Here is a 26,100-nt window from a genome sequence, read left to right as displayed (position 1 = left end):
TTTATGCTAATTCCAAATGGGGAAGTTTAGGTGATAGCTTGATTTCAGGATCTAAAGCTCTTAAGAAAGATCTAGGCTAGAGATACATACTGGGGTTTAGATAACAGTAGAAATATAGACAATGAGAAATAGATACATTGGGAAGAGAAGCAGATCAAGGATAGAACCTGAGTTGACCACCATTAGGACATCTGCAAAGGGAAACAGGGAGTGTGGAAATGAGAAGGGATGGACAGAGTAGTAGGAAGAAGTCCAGAGAGCTCATGTCATAAAAGCCAAGGGAAGGGAGGCTCAGCAGTGGACAGTGCCAATGACCCACCCAGGAAAAATGGCAGAAAAGCGCTCCATGGATATGGCACTTAAGAGTCATTGGAGACCTCTAATATGAGCAGTTTCCATGGAGTCATGGACGCAGGACCCCCGACTGCAGGAGTGTTGAATGAGTAATGTAAGAGGAGAAAATGGCAAGTGTAGACTCCTCCTCTAGGAAGCTTGACTGGCAAGAAAGCGAGAGGGAGGGAAGACGAAAGGCGTATGTGAGACTAAGAGGCATTTTGTTAATTTTCAGGGGAGGGACTTGGATGACATAGATTTGGAAATTTGGATACAATTTTTTAAAACTTGATAACAATTGCTGTTTTGCTGCTATAAGAGAAAAATCGGAATAATTGGTTGCAAAAATAATAAAAAGTAACTTGGCAGATTAGACAGTGCCAAGGACTTTGCTTATAGTCACAAATTGTGCAGTAATAAAATAGAATATTTAATACTTTCTGTTTTGGAATTCCTCATTTGTACTAGATAAGTATTTATGCGTGCTTTCTGACTTATACCTAACTATAACATTTCTTTTTCTTCATTTGAGCCAAGTTAAAATTCAGAGTGGAGTTCACATGTAAAACCAATAGTTATTTTGATTTTCATTGTCTGTAATACTTGATATTTTAATGGATTTATTTTCTATTTGTTTTTATAATTTACAGTGCAAAGGATGGGATATTCCGCCGTTACCGTGGCCCAGGAATCTATGAAGACCTGCAGAACTATATCTTAGAGAAGAAGTGGCAATCAGTTGAGCCTCTGACTGGCTGGAAATCCCCGGCTTCTCTAACGTAACTTGTTTTTTAATGACAAGGTGTTATTAATAGAACAGAAGGTCTCAAGTTAACAACCCATAGAACTTGACAGTCTACATTTTTCTTCATATTCACTTCTGGTTACCCAGACTACACATGCCTATGCTTGGCCCATGTTGTGTTTCTGGTTTTGTGACCCACATATGTTTCAGCTGGTTGTTAGGATACTGGGAATTAAGTACCCAGATTCAGGTGGGTTACAGAAATCCTCTCCTCTAACTTCTGCACCATGTCACCTGTTTTCTCTTTACAAAATATGGTGAACACCATTTACCATCCTTCCTTCCGTATAAATTATTCATAAGATAGAGGAGCAACTGTTTCTTGAATTATAGTTCATGAAGGAATTGCTCATGTATCCGTGTGGAAAATAAGACTGATGGTGTCTTTGGCTGCCTAGCAGAATACTGCTGGGGTAACTTTTGGCCATAATGGCAAACTGTATAATGCTTGGTGAGACAGATAAGGCCAAGCCATAATAACTTTTTCACAGTTTTAATTTTGAGTGAATTGTCATATTTGTAATTAATTTTATATTAGTATATATAAGTGTAAGGAATGTCCCTGCTGAAATAGGGTCAAATCATGCCATATTTCAGGAATAAGTAATCTGGTAGCATTTATAGGAAATACATGGCTTATTCTAAAAGCAGCTCATCTCTGGCATTTCATTCTGCAAATATGTGAGCACTGATTTTATGCAGGTACTGTTCCAAGTGCTAGATGTGCAGCAGTGAACAAGACAGATGTGACTCCTCTGCTCTCCTCGGGTGACTTAAAGTAAGACAGATTAAGAAAAAAACTAGGGATGTAAAGAATCATAGTCTAGATAAGGACTGTTCAGAAAAAAACAAAAAATAAACCTTTACTAAGTCAGGGACTAATTGTGGGAGTGTGGCCCTGCATTAGACATTAGATGGGGGCTAGGAGAGGTTGCTCTGAGGGGAGGACTGCAAGTGAGATCTAAAGACAGCATGGCCCAGCCAGGTGACGAGCAGGGGAGGAACGTTCCCAGGAACGGGCATAGCATCCGCACAGGCCCCAAATCGGAAAGAGCTCCGTGTGTTGAGGAGCAGAAAGGTGGCCAGTGAAAGGGTGGGAGAGGAATGTAAACTGAGAAAGCGAGGAGGGCAGGAAGCAGATCATGCAGGCCTGTGGCCAGTGAGGAGCTGGGATGTTAGCAGCGCACGCGGTGAGCAGAGAGTGGAAAAGGCCATGTGGAGAGGCAAGACAGGTAGAGTCTAGCCCAGGGATGGTGTCAGTGCAGATCAGGGTGGTGGCAGTGGGGATGGAGAGAATGGGTGGATCTAAAATATGTTTTAAACATCTGCCCCACATGCTGGAAGCCATCTCGCGCCGGTGGCAGCGTGCCTGCCACTCCACGTCCCACCACGCCGAGCCCCTGCAGGGGTCATCATGAGACAAGCTTGCCAAAATGGCCACAGCCAGTTAAGGAGACTGAGGGAAATTTTGAGTCACTGGACCTTGCAGACCTTGCTAAAAAGTAGCCATGGTGGCGCAAGGTGTTTGGGTAGGAATCTGGGCCTTCAGCCGAGAAGTATAGCGTGGCAACCCAGCTGTTAATTGGAGGTGTCACTGGATGGTGTATGGGTTTCATATTCCAGAAGGTTAGAAAGTGGGCTGGAAAAGGGACTGATCCACAGGATTTTTGAGACTTTATGAGTTCTGAGAATGTAGAAAACTTGGAATTAATTCTTAAACTTGCAGGTGATCCTTTGAAAAATGTATGTTTTTCAGACCTTCCTTTTAAAATGTTTGCCTTGGACCGGGGCACAAACCCGTGTCCCCTGCATCGGCAGGTGGACTCTCAACCACTGTGCCACCAGTGAAGCCCAAAATGTTTGCCTTTTAACTTATCTTGGGAATGATGTATTGAATTTGGAAATTGTAGCTACCAGTAGATGTGTGGCATTTTTAGGAATTCATCCATTTCCATTTTTTTCCTTATTATATTCTGGTAGTATTTTAAGGCAACATGTTATTTTGCTTGTAACAAGTATGAATCATACACAAATCATAATGGTATGAGCCACTTTGTTCTATATTTTTGTACAAGAACTCAATTTTTTTTTTCACTTTTTATTATGGAAACTTTCAAACATACATAAAAGTACAGAAAATAGTACAATAACCCCCATGTACCCTTTATCCACCTATAATGATCATCAAATTATAGCTTTTTTTAATCAATTGTTTTGAAAGAGATACCAAATGTGTCATTCTGTTAAAGGTAAGAACTCGTTTTGAAAATCATAAATACAATGCCCTATTATTATACCCATCTGACCCCACCCAGACCAATGGAATGGGGGCTGCAAAACCTAACTGAAGTGCCTTGTGCCCCTTTGGGCTGCAGGTAGTGGGAGTGGTCTCTCTAGTGGGGTGGGGGTGGCCTTTATCCCCCTGTGATTATTGGTGGTGACAAAAATTAGCAGGTTGCTCTAAGCTGCTTTGGGCCGGTTACAATAGATAATAGACTGAAATAAGATTCTAACTTCTTCCTGAGGGACATGGTTGAGGTCCGTATTGCAGGTTGGCCTCATCCTATTGCAGTGAGAATGGCCTTGAGTTTTGCCTGCTGAGCGGGGCCACCACTGGTGGCCGTGCAGAGTGGGTGCTGAGGTTGAACAGTGGCGGTGCTGTGGTGCACATCACTGGTGGCATTTAGGAGAGCTCCCTCAGGCACTCAGGGGAGCCTCTAAATGGAGACACTGTTGCCAGCAGCTTTGCCTCAGGTGAAGTGAGAGAGATTTCCCCCAAAGAGCAGCTGCCACCCCTCCATGCCAAACTGAGATGCCAGGACCAGGCAGCTGCCCATGGATGCTCTGCTTCCTTGTGATTGGCAAGACCTCTTTAATGAGGCATGCATTTTTCTCCAGTACCCAGAATCCAATAATGTGCTGGGCCTCCTTAGTGATGGGGACTGAAGACACAGCAGCTTTTCTTTGACTGACAGAGGGATTAAGCGTTTCCAGTCATCACTTTGACCGTGTTCGGGTTTCAGCTCCCCTTGCTCGGGGCTTCCCTTCCTGTAGTTTGGCCTGGCCTGGAGAACCTCTGACAACTGGTGGCTGGAGTGCCTGTGAGACTTTTCTCTCTTTTCACTCCTCACCCCAGAGCTCCTTCTGTCCCCTCCTGGCATCCCTGCCACTCTGGGCCACCCTTTGACCCAGGCTCCCTCCTTGTGATGGACCAGGTAAGATGGGAGCTGTAATGCAGAAGAGAGGGAGAGGGATCCAGTGGCACTTTCACTTTCCGGCTGCTGCCCACTCAGGGCCAACAAATAGATGCTCATGTCTTCAGTCTTCCTGAGGCTCTGTATCCGCATTGTTGACACGGTTTGAGCTTGAGCAGTCCCATTGTCATGAGCATCACTGTCATTGTTATAACATACAAACAAGGCTTTCCTCCCGCTGCCCACCTGGGCCACTTGTCTGCTCCCACCTCTCACCACTCAGCTTCAGGGACATTCATCAGTAGGCAGGGGGCCAGGGGTGGGGATGGGGGAAGGAGGCGCCTGACTGTCACACCTGGCCTGCCAGCTGGGTGAGAGCCCTCCTTACCGGACCTGGCAGGACACAGGACACAATTAAAAGGTGAATCTTACATAATTCTAGCTAACATACCCTTGGGTTGGGTGCTTGTGGTTTTGAAGTGTGTAACTGTTATAAAGATGTTCTCTCCATCATCCTTTTGTGTGACTTTTGCAGAAAGATGGACATGACTGATGGTTGGGCTCTTACTTGAAACTTTTACTTTTGTGTAGTTTGGGAAATGCAGTAAATTTCTGGTTGAAAAAAATGGCTTAGGGATAGATTTGAAATATCTGAGTATCATTAGTATTTCATGATGATGTCAATTTCTTCTCTGAGGGAAGCTTACTTAAGGCCACTTTTGGACCCCGTAGGCAAAATTAGGCTGCTGCCGTCTCTGCTCCCTCCACCAAATTATCAGCTTCATTTCTTTGTCGTGGATTCCAGGTCTGGGCCCTTCTTAATCACTTATACAATATTAGTGTGATCTCTTTGAGAATTGGGCAGAAAACATGCCTTATTCTGGACTCGATTTCCCAAAAATCATGCAGTGTGGCTTAACGTCTGTGATGTTGGATTCTTCTTAAGGAATTATGAGTTTCAAGAGCACTAGTTTTCTAGCGAAAACTGACAGTGTTGCACTTTCTTCACATTTTCAGAGAACTGTAAAGTCAGCTTATTGATTCGCCAAAACTCTACCTTTCTGAATTTGAAGTGGTAAGAAGTGCCATTACTATGATTGAGAGCAGTGGTTTGCATCCTTACTTGTCCAGGGGAATCACCTGTGGACTTTTGAAAACTACTGACCCCTGGCTGCCATCCTAGAGACTCTGATTACACTGGTACTGGTGGGGCAGCCTCGTGTTCCTGTGGAGCAGCCAAAGTTGGGAACCACTACAGACTTAGAAGCTGGTGCTAATAAAATTATAGTTCTGCTGTTAACAAGTGACTGCTGAACAGGCCTTTAAAGCCTTTTAAATTAAGTGCCATACAACTTCAGATGCCTTCCGAATACCGAACATAAGTATAATATTACAGTTTATTAAATGTTATAGGAATCGTGTGGAGTGGATGCATGAAAGTAGCATGATGGCCAACCAGGGCCATTGTCATCAATACTTGTAAAACTCTTGGGCAGAAGATTGTGGGGTAATGGGTATTTGTATGGTGCCAACATATCACCCCACAAATGACCTACCCATTACCAAGGGAAAACTGCATTTCCACTGGAGAGGTCTGTCTCAATCACTGGTTAACCAAGTGATTAAACTTAGCATCACTCAGAGCCCACTTACAGCAGGCTTTTTAGTCTCTAAATGGAAGATGAGATCATAGTTTTCACTTTCCCAGCTCTTCCCTGAAGACTGAGATTCAGTGCTAATCATGGCCCCTAATAAATAAAAAACACTTGGCAAATGTTAAGCTTTGATGCTTCTTTTGTTTCCCTGTATGTCATAATAATAGCTAAGAAGAATAAGATTGAAATCAATGTCTGCTAATAGATGTTGAATTAAACTGAGACAGGACTGAGTTTAAAGATAGGAAGGAACAATTGTTTGAAGCTTTAGGAGCCCTAAAGAAAGGAGTATACCTGGAGAAAAAAAATAAAGCAGTCTGAAACTTGAGTAGTTAACTCAATAGAAATAACTGTGTAATAAAGCAAAGGAAAGCACTCTCTTTGATCATGTAGTGATTGCTAATGTGAATCCAACACCACTATAATTGATACTTTTAAATGAAATTTAAATTTTTATATGATGTAAATGTAGTTGTAAAATGTTTTAATGTTTTACTATTAAAAACAAAATAAAATATGTTTTAAAGGTAGACTTTGCTCAGGTGAAGGAGAGGGAAGATTCATACACACACACACACACACACACACAACTCCTTGGTTTCTGGTTTGAGAATTTGATGGTCTTGGTACCAGTTACTGATTTGAGCAAGAGAAAATCAAGGGTTCAGGGTTGGACATGGAAATTTTGAGATGCAGACTTCTTTGTAGAGCTGCCAAGTTGGATGCATGGAGCTGGGTCTCCATGGAGAATTCAGGAACACAAATACAAGGCATATAGATGGTATTTAAAGTTTTAAAAGGAAGGGGATCACCTAGAGAGAGAGAAAAAGAAAAGTGCTTGGGCCTGAGCCACAGGACACTCCAAAGTTAAGAAGTTGGGTAGAGAAGGAGTCAGCAAAAGGAAATTGAAAATGAGTACCGGTGAGGCAGGAGGACAGGTGAGGGTACACAGTTTCCTAGAAGCCAAGTAAAAGGTGCTCAAGAAGGAGGGAATAGTCAGTCGTGTCCCATGTTACCAAGGGGTTAAGAGAGATCAAGTCTGAGATAGAGACATTGAGTGAAGCAATGCGATGTCATTGTGGCCTTGACAAGGAGTGATAGTGCAGTAGTGATGGAAGCCAGATTTGAATGGGTTAAAGATACGGTGAGGAAGAAGCAGCAGCAAGTATAGGCTTCTCTTTGGAGAAGTTTGTGAAGCTGAGCTGGAGGGCCGTCTGAGGTCCAGTGATGCTCTTTTCAAAAGATGAGAGAGGGTAGAACATGTTTTCGTGCAGATGAAAATGATCCAGCAGAGAGGGAGAAATTGCTGATGCAAGAAATGGGATGACAGGAAAAACCAAGTCATTAGCAAGACAGAAGGGATGGGGTGCAAGGCACGAGTGGAGGGTTTGGACTGTGCTCAGGCAGGTAGACTTTCTCTGTTGCAATAGGAGAAGGTGGATGCAGTTGTACACCAGGCTCAGATTTGCTGCTGGGAAGATAAGAGAGATCACATAATGGCTCTGGTTTCACAGTGACAGACAAGCAGTGTTTGTTAGCTGAGAGTGCATGGGGAGGGGAGGGTGTGTAAAGTTTGAAGGGAGAGAAAAGGATATGATAGGCTCTCAGGTAAGAGCCTAAAAGATAACAGTGGGACTGGGCCGTATTGAGTGCTCGCTGAGGTTTGTGACTGTGAGGGGAGATCGTGATTTTTTCCCCAGAGACATTCAGCTGCTCAGGGTTAGGGATTTCGCCAGGCATGCACCATGCAGGGAGAAAGGATCAGGGACTTGACCGTATTTAGAGCAGAGTAATTCAGATGGTGACCATGGGGTCTAAGCTCTATAAGGATGGAAATGAATCCAGGAGAGAGGACAATGTATTGCAAGAAGTGGAGGAGTAGTCCTTGTGACTTGAATCTTGTGTTTGTTTGTTTGTTTTTTAATACCATACATCACCAGTGGTTCTCCTTCTCTTTATTTTTTTAGGATGTCTGGAATGGCTGGTCTTTTTAGTATCTCTGGCAAGATATGGGTGAGTAAATATGCCCTTTATTATTATATTGGCAGAGGGTTTTTTTTTAAGAGTGAAACGGTAGCGTCTAAATAATTGGAAAATAAACACTTATAAATGGTTTTATAATTTCCGTTTTCTTTTTAAGTCACAGAACTACTCTTACATGGGGTCACAGTGGAAGTGTGTCTTTGTGTCCTTCTAAGGACATAAATTGGACAGAGACCTGTAACTACTGTGTCAAAGTCATATTTTCTTAGATCGGTAATGAATCCTTTTAACAAAGCTGAAAGGGCTTATGTGGTTTCTCTTCATCTTATTTTCCCATTGTTGTAATCTCCCTACAGATCAAATATTTGTCAGGGATCAGCCAACTTGTGTGTGGGCCGGGCCACCCTTTTTGGTAAATAAAGTTTTGTTGGAACACAGTCACATGCACTTATTACTTGTATTCTGTGACTGCTTTCACACTACAGTGGTAGAGATGAGTAGTTGTGATGGAGATCATATGGCCCACAAGCCTAAAATATTTATGATGTGGCCCTTTAAGGAAGAGAGCCCCTGATATGTGTGATTGTATCATTTCACTGAATCCTTTCAGTGGCTTAGAACTTATTTAGGTTAAAATGTTGAACTGTTACATAATCTTGAATGTATCACATAAGCTTTTGCTCCTCTTTACATGTAGGGTGAACTAATAAATCCTACCAGATTTGACAAAATTGCTGTGAAATTAGATATATATCCTTAAAGTATTTCAAAAGATCTTTAGAAGTGAGTCCCTCCCTATATTTGTCTTTTCTAAGCTATGATTATAGGTCATGCATCATATTTGGAACTTAATATTCAGGGAGCTCATGAAGACTCTCTGTTTTTCATGCATTTACTGTATGTTTAGGGAGATTTAAGAACAAATTTTTGTGTCCTAGTTTCTCAGTTGTATTATATTTCCTGCCTTGTGAGATACCTACTTTAGGGTTTTTTTTGTTTAATTTTTAAAACAGAAAGCAAATTGGTAACTTAGATTCAGTCTTTTTTTGGTTAAGATTTGTTAACTGTTTTTTTTGACATTTGTTTATCATATTAAACAATAACTAGCGTTTTTCCCTTTTCAGATAGTTTGAGTTTCATATGGTTTTCTTCTGATATTTTCGTAATATTGGCAAGAAGTTTATTCAAAGGTTGAGAATTATGAATTACAAACCAGGAACTGAGAGTAAGGGATTCAGCCTATTGCAGTATTTTGACACTAAAGGTTGATGGAGTCATATATTCTGATAGCTATCTGAAAACCTTATAGCTATATAATGTCTAATCCAAGAGGATTAATTAATAAGTGTGAGGAATCATCATCAAGATCTTAGCACAGAATCTATTATAACTGCAGGTCAAGAGATGAATTTGTTCTGAGGGTTAAGAAGAGCTTAGATGGAAGCTGATTGTGACCTTCACACATTGTTAAAGAGTAGTTTTATTTTCAAAGATAGTACCAGGGAAAATAAATGATTGCTCAGACCTCTTATAGCTTGACTGATAAACAAGGAGTTGCAGTTTTTCATCATGTCATGCAAATGATTACGATGTGTGGCATTTGGAGCACATCAAGGCCAGGAGTTGATGTTTTATCTTTGTAGGCACAGTGCACAGCCTTGGGCAGCATGGATGGATTCTGTGTGGATGCATTGGACTTAAGAGAAAAGGCCATTTGGAGAATAGAATATGATCCATCTCTGAATAACCAATTAAGATGTTCTTATTAGGACTGAGAAGTAAAGTATATATGATATTTATATATTTTATATATACATATGTTCAGACTTTCCAGATATTTTTTAAAAGAACAAAAAATACAATTTTATAAGATAAACTGTAGAATTTGACAAACAGCAATTGCATTTTACATTCTATTAGGTCATTTTGTCTAATATTAATACCATATTTTTTCTCTCTGGTTAGTGTATACCTGGGATATTTTTTTCTACTTTCAACCTTTTTGTTGTTATGTTTTAAGTAAATCTTTTTAAAAGCATATAGCAAGAAGTAATTCTTTTCACTGATAAAGTTAGTCCATTTATATTTATTGGGGTCACTAATACATTTGCCCTGATTGTAGATTGTGTGTGTATGTGTGGTGGGGGGCGGGGTGGGGATGTACATGACTAAAAGAATATAGATGGTAGGTTTGTAGGTTATTTTAGTCTCCTCATATGTGTACACATTACCTTAAATATCTATAATAGAAATCTGGTATTACTCTCTGTATCAGCATCTGGTTTCCTCAAGCCTCTTGACAAACTTTTGTAATTTCTTTTATTCTTAGAAACAAGTCCCCAGCCTTTCATCAAATCTCTGGGAAGGGCTCTCACCACTTGTGTTTTCAGAATTCAGCCCTTGTCCTCTTATTCAGAGGGTATGATCTCTGGCCTGGTGTGACCCAGTCCTTGGCTATGCATCAGTCTCTGATTCCCACTGCAACCTCTAGCTATAGTTTGCCTTGTCCTTACAGAACTGCTGATACTTAAGCCCGTTCTCCTAGCTGACCACCTGGCTGCTCAGTTAGCTTATTTAGCTGGTTCTTCTCCTGTGCCCAAGATCCTCACATCAATGTTGAGTATGTAATTGTGGGGAACATAATCTGTTTTTAACTCAAGTCTAGATAATATAAAACTGTAGTGCAACTGTATTAACAGTGAATAGAAGAAACACAGCACTGGAACTAAAAGAGTGTAAAGACTGTGAGGAAGAAGGTAAAAACAGGGAAGAAAGAAAGACGCAGAGGGGCTAATGCCAGTGAGGCAAGATTGTTGATGCCAATCCACAGTCTCTTACCATACTGAGATTTTTGTGGATGCATAGACAGATAGGAGTCAGTCTTTTCTCAGCAGCAGTGTCCCATGGATGGGTTGCTAGTCCACCCGCTGTATGTTTCCCAACCCATTTGTTTTCCCTGCCATAGACAGTTGTTCTGTGCTTAGCATAGAACCTGGTGCCTATCATGTACTTGAGAACTGTTTTTTGTTACTTTTATTCATTATTCATCGTTGTCATCATTATTTTACTTTTTCCACTGATTAGTCAACAAGGAATACTTTATCTTTTTTCACTTATTTTTTAACCACGGTTGATAGGATTGAAATAGGGTTTTATGACAGTTGTACAATGTGTACTTTTGTTAACTAGGTTTAGCATTTGAATGTATTTAAGCATTACTTTATTTGTTGAATTTGTGCTGCTTACTGAGCTAATACAGGATGTAAGTTAATACCTCTCCTCAGTGTTACTGTTGTTATGAAAATATGCAGGCATATGGCAAATTTTAGTTACAATAAGGTAACTTATTGGACACGCTGTGTGATGGAGAAGATTTAATGATTTATCAGTTATCTCATGATGAAAATTAAAGGCCATGAATGTTTAGACTGGAGAATAACCAGAGTGAATTTTAAAACTCTAAAACATCCCCCTCTGTTTTAGATGGTGGTGTCTCTTCTCTTACTGTTTTTGGATTTTTTGTTGTTTGTAAAAATATCTGGAACCATATTACAGTGAGATGGTGCCCATCCACAAGTCACCTCCCCTCGAGCCTACAAGAGGCTGCAGATTTGTGTCTTGTTGGAGGTGTTGAGAGGGTAGAACATAGAAGTGAGCCCTTGGTGATCACTGGAGAAGGCTTTCTGAGCTACTCCCACACAGGGAGGATATTTTGAGGATTCTAATCTGTGTCTGAAAGGGGTTTAAGGATCATTCCCAAACTCCTCAGGGTATATCCTGGGATGCAGATGGGATTTAAATTCAAAAGGCTCTCTGTCCCTTGGGGCCAGCCCAGCTCTGAATGAGACTCTGCAACGCTGGGCTGGATGAGTGGTGCCCTTGGGCGGGATTTAACCTGACCTGCAGTAGTTCAGATCCCAGAGGGCTTGCTGGCCTCCCTGGGGAGGGGAGGCTCCACCTCTGACCCCTGGACACCTTGGCCTGGCTCCATTCCTTAAATCCATCTGACCACTGGTTGGAATATTCTTCTCATTTATTCTGCATTTAGTTCTCTCGTTCAAATGTATGTAGCCAAAATGTATGTAGCCAAAACTTAACTCTAATTCAGTCACCTATTGCAAAAGTATAAGGTATTGGGCCCAGCAGGCGACATTTTCGTGCATAAGTAAACAACAGGATGCTTCCTTGTAATGAGCATATATAATATTGAACTAGGTCAGTATTTTCCACAAGTGAAAACTGTTACTTTACCTGGCAACGAAAGGAAACACAGAAATCTAAAATTGAACCAGATCAGTTTTAATCAGTTATTATTTGGAAACATATATACAGCAAAACTTCAAGTGCCTAGTACCAGGAACCCTAATACTCTTAAAGATACTCTGAAACCATCGTGGACTCAGACAAAGTAAACAGGTAAAGATTTGTGGCTACAGTTGTGAGAGCACAACTTGATTAATGAGGCTTTAGTAATAATCACCTAAAAAGACCACAAGATGGCAGAGTTTCTCTAAGAAGCTCAAATAAATCCTTTAAAGAGTGAGTTGATACAAGAAAATTGAAGTGGAACCTATTATAATAAGAGGATGTTTTTGAAAGCACTAAGACTGTCTCAGAATGCAGTGATTCAAAGGCACACAATTTATTGAATCCTAGAAAATAACTTAGAAAATTTCTTGAGGGTTTCTTAAATCATTTATTTTGCAAAAGGGCACAAGACACTGTCCAGAAGGACTTATAACTGGATGCTGTTATTCATTCCAACTATATGGGCAGATATTACTTATAAAGCAAGTTCCAGAATTCATACATCCATGGGTCAGCACAAAGGAATACTGGCTTTCCATGTCTTCTAATTCTTTGGCACATTTCACAGTTTAATCTTGATGATGACATTGAATAATCAAGAAAAGCATAAATAAACTATGTTCAATATACAAAATTTCCTAAAGTAGAGAACTGTGCAATGCATCTTAAAACTTCCATTGAACGGAATTTGAATGAAACAACCTTTTGTATCCCAAATACCTCTTTTGCCTACTTGGGCTGCAGAATACTAGATTATTCTTTTTTTTTTTTTTTTTTTCCAGTACGCAGGCCTCTCACTGTTGTGGCCTCTCCCGTTGCGGAGCACAGGCTCCGGACGTGCAGGCTCAGTGGCCATGGCTCACGGGCCTAGCCGCTCCGCGGCATGTAGGATCTTCCCGGACCGGGGCACGAACCCGTGTCCCCTGTGTCGTCAGGTGGACTCTCAACCACTGCGCCACCAGGGAAGCCCTAGATTATTCTTAATAAATAATTGCCCTGGCTGAAGACAGAGTGACGACCAGTGCCATCAGCAGAGGACAGATGACAGTTTTTCAAATCAAGAGTTGTTTGCATTTCTTATGAATAGTTTAAGGATTTGCTAGTATCTTTTTCTTATTCAATAAATATTTATTGAACACTGATTATGTGTATTTAAAAACTTGATGAGTCTTTAGATATATCTCTACTGCTGAGTAAAAAATTGGAGAGAAGAGATCTCAGATTATTCTAGATCAGTTAACAAGCTTTTTTGTTTATTATTCTGAATTAAGCCAGAATAAAATATATTATTTAATTGTATTGACAGTTATAAACTGAGAAACCAATGGGAGATAGTCGAGTAACTTAGGTTTTGAGAAATATTAAAATAGAATCTTGGCCTCATTTTCATCAACCTTATCAGTTCTAGGCAAGTCATTCAGTCATTATATCTGCTTGCTGGTGGCATTTAGCTTGGAGCCATTTCATCCTGTGCCCAGTAATTTTATAGATAAAACTATCTATAGACATAACAAAATCATAAAACTATTGGTTTTTTAGTGAATGTTTTTAAAGCTGTAAGAGCCTAAAATAGATTATCACAAAGCCATCATGAGGCAGCATGGCTCTTGCAAGTCCATATATAAATGTGCTTTGACTCCAGACTGGCAGGCTCATATCTGTAATTCCTGTATGATTTAGCATGTAAATAATTTCTAGCTAAGATTGTATCTCCTCACTTATTTTTTAGTGTTTGGCATCAAATAGAGTCCCAGGGGACAGTAAACAAGAAGGGATGTGCACTCTATTTGAAGACCGATGAAATCTTATTTGTTCATAATGAATTAGCTGGAAAATTTCTTCTATTATTACATTCAGGTTTTATGGTGATTAGGAAAGTTGTTAAGGATGAGTGAGGGTAGAGCAATAATAAGAGTCTGATTAGAAAAGGAAGCACAGAGACATTTTAAATGGTTGATGTTCCGTAAGTAGTAATTTAGTTCTACTTAAAAATTGGTAAAGGCCCAAGAAGTTTAATTTTTTATGGATGCCATATTATGAGTAAAAATTAAGGTTATAAATTATTAGGGCAGAGTGACAAAAAAAATCTCAGGATGGAAGAAGGGACTAGATAACCAATTCTACCAGAGTTCTATTTGATCATGAACTTTAAGGAAGTATAACTTTTACTACATATGACCTTGATTATTACTCTCAGATTCTCAATGTTGTAAAATTTGACTTGTTCTTGAAGAATCATATAGATGCATAAACTGCTGGACGACCTTTGTGGGGGCTCATATAAGTAGAAACAATTTGCAGACTTGAGTTATAGATAAAGAGGGAGATTCAGACATTCTTAGTCCTCATTATAAATATATTTTTTTTTACTTTTTTCTTCTGATTACAGCATCTTCACAACTATTTCACAGTGACCCTTGGAGTTCCTGCTTGGTGTTCTTACGTCTTTTTCATCATAGCCACCTTGATTTTTGGCCTTTTCATGGGTCTGGTAAGAGATAATGCCAATCTTTTTTCTTGTCTTTAAAGCCAGTTGGTTTCATGCAAAACTGGAAAGCAGCCAAGAAAGAAAAAGCTCATAAACAAACATCATTTTGCGTGTAATCTAAGCAGTTAAATAATATTTGCTTGTTTGATACTGCTTTCAATGGAAATTTGAGAAATACTGGAAAATTCATTAAATTATTATTGCCTAATCCTCTCTCTTAAATATTCTGAAGTCGTGTGCTACCCAAAATATAGGCAGTAATGAAGAAAGAAATAGAGACTTACTCGAATTCATAGTCAGTTTCCAAGACAACTGAGTCAGCTGTGAATTCACAAATTGCCTACTTGATTAGAACATTGTGATGATAAGACCAAAGCTGTGAATTTGTTCCTTGGGTGAACAAGATGATCTTTCCTGTTCGTATACTCAAATTGAACCTCTAAACTCACCAGCTGCTTATACATACACTGCAGTTTTCCCCAGGTGGAGTGTGTAAGATAATGTGGATAAAAAACACAATCATTATTATGTGAAAAAATAAGATGCAAACCACATCACTATGTCTTCTTTGGATATGAAAATTACTATCCATTAGGTATGTGTGTATTTTCTCCCTAGAGTTAGGTAAGTGTTGGAATAATACATTTATTTACTTAACTATATAGGCAACTATAAATGTTTGGGCATGTTTTACTCTTGGTTGTATATATTTTTGAAATCTTTCTCTTTACCTACACTTGATCAGTTTGGGCTTTAAAGTCTAAGAAGTTCGTAAAAGTTACTATACTATATACTAATCACATAGCCCTTAAACACTGTATGATAGGAATAATTGATGATCACTAAAAATTTGTATGAAAAGGACAGCCCTTTAGGTAAGATTGTCTTAAAGTCTATCCTTACATTTTGTAATGTATTTCAGCTGTTTTGCAAGGTCTTTTAAAAAATAAGCTTAAAATGTTAGCAGTCGCCTTTATAGCAAGTCACAACTTGGTACTACAAAGTCGTATTCCAAGAAGCCAAGGAAGCTCGATTTTATTTTGCCATGAACATGCTTACTTCGTATTATGGTTTATATTTGTCATTTGATTGCTGATGTTAACTTCATGGGTGGGGATAGAACTTAGATATGTCATTCATTAGGTCCTAGGTATGTTCCATTCTGCTGCATTAGTCTTACTGCTAACTAACATTTCCCTAATGCTCTGGCCTAAAATGATTTGACTTTGGATATAACTTTGACTTTGGATATAAATGTGCTTCTCCCATCTACCGTCTACTCTGGAGCTGCATGAGTGTGAGGCTTCTATAGGGGGAACAGTATGAGATCCTGGGTGATTCTGAGATGGAATTATGGGGTATGTAGTTTGAGTGTGGGCCTATTGGAAGATCACTGAAAACTCTTCTCACATAAAGAGTTTTAGAATTTTACTTTTGAGGTTGACCGTAAGTCCAAGAAGTCAAGCCTGCCTAAGCCCTAAGTTATTTGGAAACTTAGAGTCAAATAATCAGTGTAGGAAGGTTATTAGAGGCTTGACGTGAAGAAAGAAGAGAGTTGATTCTAGACTATTCAAGTGACTAAGTGATAGAGATTACTGTTCCTTCATAAGAAGTTGGGAAGAGAATGTTATTTAAGGAAATAATAATTTCAAAGCAGTAATAGACTCATACATTTTCTGTTAATACATTTCCATAAAATAGCAAACACATGTCTCTGCTCAAAATGCCTTTTCTACAACTGTAACATGTTAAAAGAAACACAACAGCTAGAATTTTTGCCTTCAATGAGGTCTGCAGGTGATCAGTTCATTGCTCTGTGTCACCTTTGCCATTAACTGGGGGCTGAAAGCAAGGCCCAGTGTGCAGTTATGTGAAACTTGGTCTTGGTGACCTTGGAGGGTCTCCTTCCCTCTATGAGTCTTTATGGAGTTTAACTTATGCAGTGGCCAGAAAGGGCAGGATGTTTTCCATAAGAAGTGATTTCCGGATCAAGTCATTGTTTCCCATAAGCCTGACTATTACATTTCCTATTTTTCCTTAATTTTAAAAGATGGGAAGTCAAAACAAGGCTGCTAGTTTGATTTTTGCTTGCTGTCTTGATTGAGCCTAGTGGTTGAAATATTTTACTAAATGTTATTTTTCACATGTAAACAAAGAGCTCAGTTTTAGAAATCAAGTATATATTTTGCATTTTAAACCAATATGGGAAAGATCCTTAAGTGCATCAAATCACTCAGGCCGCATCATTTTCTGACATCAGCAACTCTGCTTTGAAGGGTGGAAGATAGCAAATCTGTAGACAGGCAGAAAAGCAATGGAAAACACAGGTAGCAATCTTTTGCCTCTGTTATCTGGTCTCCATTTCGGTTGGTAGGTATGGACACTGTCTGGATTTTGCAGCTTGGGTGGACTATTTTTCTACATGCTGCTGACCAGTTCCTAGTGGAAGAAAGTTTCATCTTTCCTGTGAAAGATGGCAAATCCGTCTACTCTCCTCTTTTAGATGCCTGGCTGTCTGCTAAGCTGAAACCTGAAAATCTAACCATGGAAGGGAAGATGAAGATGAGGACACCAATCCTATATAGACCCTGTTTTTAAACAGTACCATTCTTAGTGGCTCAGAAAGTGACTCATCCCAAGGGAGTGGTTCTTGAGACTGGAAAATAGATCCTGAACTGATAGAATGAGAGGGTTTTCCTCCCAATTTCTGGGAAGGAAGACAGTATAATGGAATTATATACTCTTAGAGATATAAAACAGCCCTTAGTGATAGACTAGTCCCAAGCCTGTCCTTTCAAGAGAAAGTGCAAGTGAGAGAACAGTTAAGTGACTTGCCCAGGGTCACACAGCTGACAAGGTTGAGGCTGGTGTCCCATAAGTCTGTGCTAGGCCCCCTTACCTAGCGCTCTAGATGGCCCAGGTATCTCGCAGGTGGGACTTACTCCCTCCCAGGCTTTGTTGTAAATGCCAGTTATTTGTCACTGGCAGGTGTTTCTTCTTTCCCTTGCAATGTGTCAGGACCAAAAATTTCCCCTCCAGTTGGTATTAAGAAAGCCAAAAGGAAAAAAAAAAAAAGTCACAAAGAACATTATGTCCAGTGAATAGCTACTATAAGCAAGTGACTGTCATATTAGAAATAGGTTTTCAACCTCAGTCTTTTCAGATGGAGATGTTTTCCTCCTTGCTGTTCAAATCAATTTGATGGCTTGGAGCTTGTTCCTTCCCAAGGAGGAACACTGCCCAGCACATGGGTCTCCTCAGCCTGGCATTTAGGCCTTTCTCTGGATCCAAGAGCCCCTGTGGTCCAGTTTGGTGTCGCTTACAAGAGCCAGATAGCTGCTGCTGCCCTTCCGCTCCTGACCATGCCCAGGACCCTAAATGCCACCTTTCAAGTGGTCATTCTAGAGTCTTCCCCACCCCCATAACTGGTTGTAATCTCTGTATCTCTTAAGTATCTATCAAAGAGCTTTCTTCATTTTTTATGAGACCCCTGTTCCATATTGCTTCTTAATTAGACTGCCATTTTTTTCTCTTTTTGAACCCTTCCCCTCAGAAGTTAACATGATATCTTGAACCTAATGAGGCAAATATTAAGTAAGTAATAAATGAATATACAGATGGTAATAAAGTGAGGTTCTCATTTGATGTTTATAAAATTGAATCAAAAGGGCAATGACTTTGGGTTTTTTAAATTTTAGAGCCCCTTAAAAACATATTTATGAAGTACTATTCCTATTTTAAAGACTGGGCAGTTGTTCAAAGTGTAGGTGAACTCCAGGAGTTAGCTAGGTAAAAGAGGAACTGTGAAGCCCTTCTCAGTGGGCAGCTTCCTCCTGTGCTGACTTCTCTGTGTTATGCACTGTGTAGGGGAGGACATGGGGAGGGCGTAGAGAGCGAGGGTCTCCCGCTGACTTGGCCCCGATTCACACGTCGTCCTGTCAGTTTCATCACCACGGCCCACACCATCCAGGCCTGGAACATGGACTAGAATGAACCTGCCTCTTAGGAGCTTGTGGTTTATCAAGGGAAACAGCATGTTTATAGTAAGTAGCAAGTGACTCAATGCTGCATTCAAGGTCAGAGGTGTGAAGCCAGTCAATCACTGTTTAAAATAGGATTTAGTTCACATCACTGAAGTGTTTTCTCACAGTTTGTCCCTGTAGTAATTTCTTATAGGACTCTTAAGAATTCTACACCCTGAAGTATTCTTCCACACAATCAGGGTTACCCACTGGTGAGAGACAACCCATGTACAGACTACTTTTATTTGTCAGAATATGTTTTCTTTTTTAAAGATCACTTTAGACTTGGCTGATAGTGTCTGTTTTCTTACACTTGCTTGATTCATCTATTTTTAGTGGTCTGTGTGTATACATTTGACTTTGTGACCCCTGTTCTACAGTTAATAGTGTTTTCCTATGTTATATCACATTTGAAAAATAGAAAATTCTTAATTATACCCTTGTCTTTTTTTGAGGACTTTTGACCAATTGCTGTGTATTGATATTTGTCTATGAATGTCTGGTTATAGAAGCAGGACCTAACTTTGAGGTTGTTTGGTAACAAATGTCCTATCCACTCACTGTGAAATCACTTTTTCCCTCCAGGTCTTGGTGGTCATATCAGAATGTTTCTATCTGCCACTTCCAAGGCATTTATCTGAAGGTTCTGGTAAGTCTGACAGATTCATGAAATAGAGTATTTTTGGAATTCTGTGGTGTGCCCTTTCATGCTCATATAGATAGTGGATTTTTCCCCTGATTTGCTAGGTGACCAAACCATCACCATTACCAAATTCCTTTGAAATATGTTCTCTAGATAGATTTGAGCAAAAATTCTTTTTTTCTCCTCTCTTAAATTAAGGAACATTTCATTTTGGCAATTGCTTTTTCCCTTGAATTGTTTGCCCTTCATTAATCGGTTGACATCTTTTCCTTCATTGAAACTGGAATGAGCAGGGAGGGAGGGGAACTGACACTTACTGAGTGTCTACTGTGTGCCAGTAACTGTCCTGAGTCCTTTAAAAGCCATCTCCCCAAATCCTTTCACTATTTCACACTGTTCCTGGGACCAAATACCCCTGAATTTCCATGCTTTTATTCCTATTGTTTGCATGAAGACTCTTTTTTATTTTTTGGCTGGCTGTGCAGTGAGGCATGTGGGTTCTTAGTTCCACGACCAGAGATTGAACCCATGTCCCCTGGAGCGGAAGCGCAGAGTCTTAACTACTGGACTGCCAGGGAAGTCCCCATGAAGACTCTTATGAGATTTCATAATTGTTGAATTTTATGTGGGAGTTCAACTAAATAAGCTTATATTTCTTTTTAGTTCTTGACGTTTTTAAGGCTTTGAAACTTCCATATATAATTATAAAATATGTTCCTTTGAATTCTTAAAAGTAACAGAATCCCATTTTAAAACAACTTAGGGGAAAAAAGAAAAATTTATTAGTTCACAAAACTGAGAAATCCAGGGATGTTCTGCCTTCATGCACAGCCCAAGGGATGATAGTTTCTACTTCATGAAGCTGATTCAGTAGCTTTCAACAGCCCCAACTCACATTTTATCAGCTTAGCAGTCCCTGTAGAAAGAGAGAAAGCTTTTGCTCCTGACTCTGGCCAAAAACTTACTCTGATTGACTTGGCTTAAGTCACAGTTCTGAACCAATCACCATGACCAGTGAGTGGGTCACTGAACATTCTACACGGTATAAAATACAGAGCACAAAGAAACCTTTGCCCTCCATGCCCCTGGGCTGTGCCAAATTCAACATGGTTAGTGAAGTCTCCAGAGAGAGGTCGAGAGGCCATGGGTGGGGCCAGGATACCATCCAGAGATCTGTCCTAGTTCCAAGATGGAGAAGACTGTCATATGCCCCATTGTTTCATTTCACAGCTAAATGTACTCAATTGCTGAATGACCTTTCTTTAATTGAAGTATAGTTGATGTGCAATGTTATATTAGTTTCAGGTGTACAACAGAGAGATTTGATATTTTTATAGATTATACTCCATTTTAAGTTATTATAAAATATTGCTGGGGCTTCCCTGGTGGTGCAGTGGTTGAGAGTCTGCCTGCCGATGCAGGAGACACGGGTTCGTGCCCCGGTCCGGGAAGATCCCACATGCCGCGGAGCGGCTGGGCCCGCGAGCCATGGCCGCTGAGCCTGCGCGTCCGGAGCCTGTGCTCCGCAACGGGAGAGGCCACAACCGTGAGAGGCCCGCGTACTGGAAAAGAAAAAAAAAAAATTGCTTATATCCCTATGCTGTACATTACATCCTGTGTCTTATTGATTTTGTACCTAGTAGCTTGTACCTCTTACCCCCTTCCCCTATCTTGCCCCTCCCTGTTGGTAACCACTGGTTTGTTCTCTGTATGATTCTGTTTCTGTTTAGTTATATTCATTTGTTTTATTTTTTTAGATTCCACATACTAGTGAAAACATACAGTATTTGTGAATGCCCATTGTTTATTCAGAGAATGTTCCCCTCTCTTCCCTCCACAGAGCAGAATCTTAGGTCAGGGGAGGCTCATACAACTGAACAGTTGCAGGATGCAGAGGAAGGAAAGGATGATTCAAATGAAGAAGAAAACAAGGACAGCCTTGTAGATGATGAAGAAGAGAAAGAAGACCTTGGTTATGAGGAAGAAGCAGAGGAGGACGAGGAGGACAGCCCGGCTGCTGGCATGGACGAGAAGAGGAGTGATGCCCGGGACCAGGGGCCCCTGAGGGAGGCCCAGGAGGATGAAGGACCAGCTGGGACTGAAGAGAATGCCCCAGAGCAGCCCTGTCCAGCTGGCACAGAGGCAGCGGAAGACACAGTGAGACAGCGCAGAAGTCAGCATGCCGACAAGGGACCGTCAGCCTGATGACAGTGTTTCCAAGGATACAGACCAAAAGAATATGTCTGCTTCCTTCTGGTCTGCAGTTTAAACCAAATCCTTATTTTTTCTTGAATGAGCAAGCTTCTCTTAAAAAATGATCTCTAGCCCATGTAGTCTCATGGCATTATTCTCATATATGTTAAGGAGAATCTTTCAGGCATGACAGGGTACAGAAAAACAAACATGCTGTTAGGGTCTGTTTGGGACCTGTGATGAGAACAAATTCATTTCCTTGGGGCCCCAGAGTTTTGACCAGAGGAAGCAATCCCCAGCCATCGTGAGCACTGTTCATGGGCAGTAGACAGGGCTGCAGGCCCCTAACATGAAAGTAGGGCGAATGAACGTCCTCAGGGTGTAGCTGATAACTTGCTTCCTCTTCTTGTATTGAATATTTATTTTTGTCAAACTGTAAGAAACGTCGGGTACCATAGTACAAGTGTACTTTTTAGAGATAGAACTTGAGAGGGCCTTGGATATTATTGTAGAAAAGAGCTTGGAAATCTTCCTAACTCTCTAAATCTCCTTTCTTATGTTTTATTTCTTACCTTTAGCATTTCCAACTTTCCCACCATGGGCCTGCAGGCCCCTCACACTCTTCACAATCTGTCCTCAGTGAGAGGACTCAGACAGCAGTCTACTTGACATCAGCTGCGTTTATTCCACCTTAAGGGTTTAGATAATCAAGAAGCACAGCCCATGAAGCCATGACTGCCAAGCATCTCAAATGTTGTAACCTTTGGAGATTCAAAAGGAAGTAGGGGTTTTACAAGAGAGATTTTTCTTGTTGTTTTTAGCCAAAATGTCATTTTTTTTTTCCAAAAAGTTCCTTTAGCAATATTCTTTTTGAAGCCAGAAGTCTCCTAAGTCTTGCCAGTACAAGGTAGTCTTATGAAGAAAACTTGAATACTGTGTTGTTTTGTTTCTATCTCAAGGGGTTCCCTGGCTCTTGAACCACTTTAATAACTGAAAAACCATTTCTGGTTTTCCTTCAGTGATGTGCTTTTGGTGAAAGAATTAATGAAAGTGTATATCTGGAAATGAAAGATTTGGTTTCGTTTCCTTCTTCCTTAATCTTGTAAAGAATTTTATCCCTGTAAATCTCTCAATACTCAATCTGCTAAAAGTACCCAGGGGGCCCAATGTCTTTTAAAAAATCCATCCATCTACCTGATTTGCGTCTTAGAATAAATTCATAATATTAGATTCCAAGCTTATGAAAGATGTCTAAAGTTGATCCTACACCCCTTTGGGTCCAGACAGAATAATAAGTAGTACAGGTTTATGAAATTCAAAAAGCTTCTGTCATCTTTAAAAAGAAAAACGCAGCATATGCCTATCTGGCTGTTTCAATAACCCTTACGTTGTACTAACTTTGAACTCGGGCTCACTGGAGGAAGGGGAGGTTCTGAAACTCTACCCTGGTGTGGCTGAAGGAATCTGTTGCAAGCCTCATACAAAGGGAGTTTTTATTCTGACGGAATCCAGTTTTTAGAGTTGGTTGTTTTTCATCTTCCCAACTCAGTGACCTGACAGTCTCATCCCCCAGTGCGGTGACATTCATTAAGAGTTGCCAATAATTTTTTTCTTCAGACAGCAACACGACCTCAAGTTTGAGGCTATCACAGAACTGACAGACTGGGAAAACCTTGACTTGTGCTCATTTCTTGCCCCTCCCACCATCTGGGGCTCTGATACCTCCTCACCCAAAGCACCATGGTTCTGAGGGAGGCAGCTGCATCTCCCTGATACCAGGAAGCCTTTCTGGATCAGAGCTGAGCTGGATCTGCACTCCTGTCACTGGATTTTCTTTCTTTTCTAATCAGCTGAAACAAAGTTTTCAAAGATCATTGAGTTCAAGTTCAAGGGTATGGAAAAAGAAGGGTTTCATAGTTTGGCTTTTCTGTACAATACCTCCTCCCCTGCAATGTTGAAATCTTTTTTTTTTTAAGTGGAGTATTTCACTAAAGGAGAAGGAATGAAGAAGTAAAGTCTACTTTGGCTTTTTATAAATGTAAGGCCAATTCCCAGTTGGGCTCCAAATAGTATCTGATTATATAATGAGACATGTATTTTCTTTCTCAGCGATACTTAAAAAAATTGGAGGAAGAGGAATAAAACAGTTTGGAGAACCAGATCCATTAAAAGTTGAAGTATCTGGCTACAGGGACCATTTTTCCTGTTTTGTTTTTGTTTTAATATTCTGATGAAAGATGTATACATCTAATTTAATTTCTTTCCACTTCTAGCCTTTAGGTTCATTTTCAATACTTACTGAATATAAAATTAAACGAAAAAAGTCAACCCAAAATAATTTAAAATTAGATTAACATTTCAATAGGATTGGTAGACTTTTCCTTTAGATAATATATTTAATACAGAAGTCAAGTGCATGGAAACATGATTTTGATTGAAAAAATAAAAGTCATGCCTCCCTATATTACAATATCAGTTATTTAGTTACAGAATAGTATTTTATGTATATCAAAATTAGGCAAATAAACCTTCATTTGGGAATGGGGGTGCAGTGCTTTATGTGTGAGTAGTGGGAATGGGGTGCCTGTTCACTGATTAGAGGGAAAATCTGAAACTTCTAGGTACATTTTCCTTAGTTTCTTTCTTTTATTATTCATCTCTTGCCAGACCACCCCAGCTTGCTTAGAGATCTCATGCTGAAGCAACATATAGGCAATCCCACTTCCTTCTTTCCCTTTGAAATGTAAGCATGAATGGGGCAAGGCCTGCTCATTCAGCTCACAGGGCCTGGCACCACATGGGCACGCACCCCCAGCCTGATCTTGGGAACACAATCCCTGTTAGCCACAGGCCTCTCTGACTACAAAAAGAAATGCAGAATTACTAATGTGACAAAAAGCAAACAAGCTTCGGTCAGGTTGATGTTGATGGTGGAGAAAGCCAAATTTTGACTCTCTTATGGCCCATATCCTTGTTGATAGCTATGGTGTTTCTCCAGGATTTGGGTATGTGTAATTTGGGTAGATGATAAAAGTGTCTTTTAAGGCAAGTACTTGGCATGTGACTTTTTATTACCAAGTCCTTTAAGAGTGGAGCCTGTTTTACAGAATAGGAAACATTAAAGAGTCCAAAAAAGGGTAGAAATGATAGGATGTACCTGAGCTTTTAGCATAAAACCTTAAATTGGCATGAAGTGAGAGAAAGAAGGGGAAGATTGGTGCTTTTGCTAATGTGTCTCAGTAGTCTCGATATGTCCTTCATCTCAGTGTTAAAGTGTTATTTCTGCCAGTATTCTAAATGTGTGGTTGACCCATTCTTTCAATATAATATCTTGGGAAGTATTCATGTAAATCTTTTGCGCTAATAGAAAAGTTCCTTCTTGTTTAGTATCTGTTTACCTCAGTCCTACATTCTGATCCCTTATAGCTTGTTTTGAAAACCAAACATGGAGTCATCAAGTCTGATGAACCCAGATGGGGCAGTTTTTTGAGCATCTTTCCTGAACCAGGAGGTTTGGTTGAAAGGCCTTTGATAGTTTCAGACCAGGACATGTGGCCTTCAGATGGCTTATTTTCAGTGAAGTTTCTTGTGAACTGTGACATATGTGACTCATACAACTTTAACATGTTTCTGATGTATTTTAATCATATTTGTTACTAAATAGCTTCTTCGTGCAAATGCAGCTTTTATACTAAAAATACTGTTTATTTGTATTGTAATACATTATAAATTCATTATTTATATTCTTGGAATGGTCTTAATCTTTAAGCCTAGTGATAATTATTTTTTTCTTCATCTCTGTATTTTTTGCTTCTGTAGCAACTGGAGTGGGAAATCAGGATATGAGTCTCAAGCAGGGCATTGCCTGAATTACAAATCACATTATCACAGAATTGTATATCATCCTTGATGCTATTTGTTTTCATTTTATTGTAAATTTCCACTTGCATCGAAACCTAATGATAACTAAGTAAAAACAAAACAGTGTATTACTTTTCATATAAGAATTTCACAGAAGTCATTTGCCTAGGCAGTGAAAAATATTACTTCCTTAAAAACTAATTTTCGTGTGTCCATTCTCCATCCTGTCTGTTCATTTTCCCTCTTTCTTTCTCCCTCTTTTCCTTGACTTCATGAAACCTGAACCCTTGCCTTTAGCTGCTCTGGAAGGTTCACGAAACCAAGAATGAGTGCAGAGAAACAAGGCTTCCTCCTTGTCACAGTTGTTGTGTTGCCTATAGAAACTCACTGCCCTCAGATCTCTTCTGTCCTGAGGTCTGGAGGTGACCAGGGCTGGAGTGGATGGCAAGGGATGTTGCTAACCCTTCAAGACGCTGTGAGTCGACATGGTCTCCTAGGGCATTCAGAAGATTCTGACCTACACCTGACCCTTCCTATCAGTATAGCAGTGGAAAAGCACAAAGGACATGAGGCGATGCTTTTATTAAACACCCTCAGGGACTGAAATAATGGATA

The 26,100-nt window shown here is 40.0% G+C and overlaps 1 protein-coding gene across 1 annotated transcript in view; it reads left to right on the top strand.

Annotated features, from left to right (window-relative positions):
* Positions 1-25,376, top strand: part of TMX4 (thioredoxin related transmembrane protein 4) — a 42,640-nt gene extending 17,264 nt beyond the window's left edge. Inside the window, exons 4-8 of the mRNA XM_004276457.4 lie at positions 984-1,112; positions 7,955-8,000; positions 14,668-14,769; positions 19,374-19,437; positions 21,272-25,376. Of these exons, the coding sequence (XP_004276505.1) occupies positions 984-1,112; positions 7,955-8,000; positions 14,668-14,769; positions 19,374-19,437; positions 21,272-21,636 (706 nt within the window). The 3' untranslated portion in view covers positions 21,637-25,376. The remainder of the gene's footprint in view (positions 1-983; positions 1,113-7,954; positions 8,001-14,667; positions 14,770-19,373; positions 19,438-21,271) is intronic.
* Positions 25,377-26,100: the final 724 nt, after the last annotated feature.

Source organism: Orcinus orca, chromosome 16, assembly GCF_937001465.1.
Source record: "Orcinus orca chromosome 16, mOrcOrc1.1, whole genome shotgun sequence".
Taxonomy (NCBI): domain Eukaryota; kingdom Metazoa; phylum Chordata; class Mammalia; order Artiodactyla; family Delphinidae; genus Orcinus; species Orcinus orca.
Note: the sequence above shows the minus strand (reverse complement) of the source record. Positions and strands in the feature narration are given on the sequence as shown.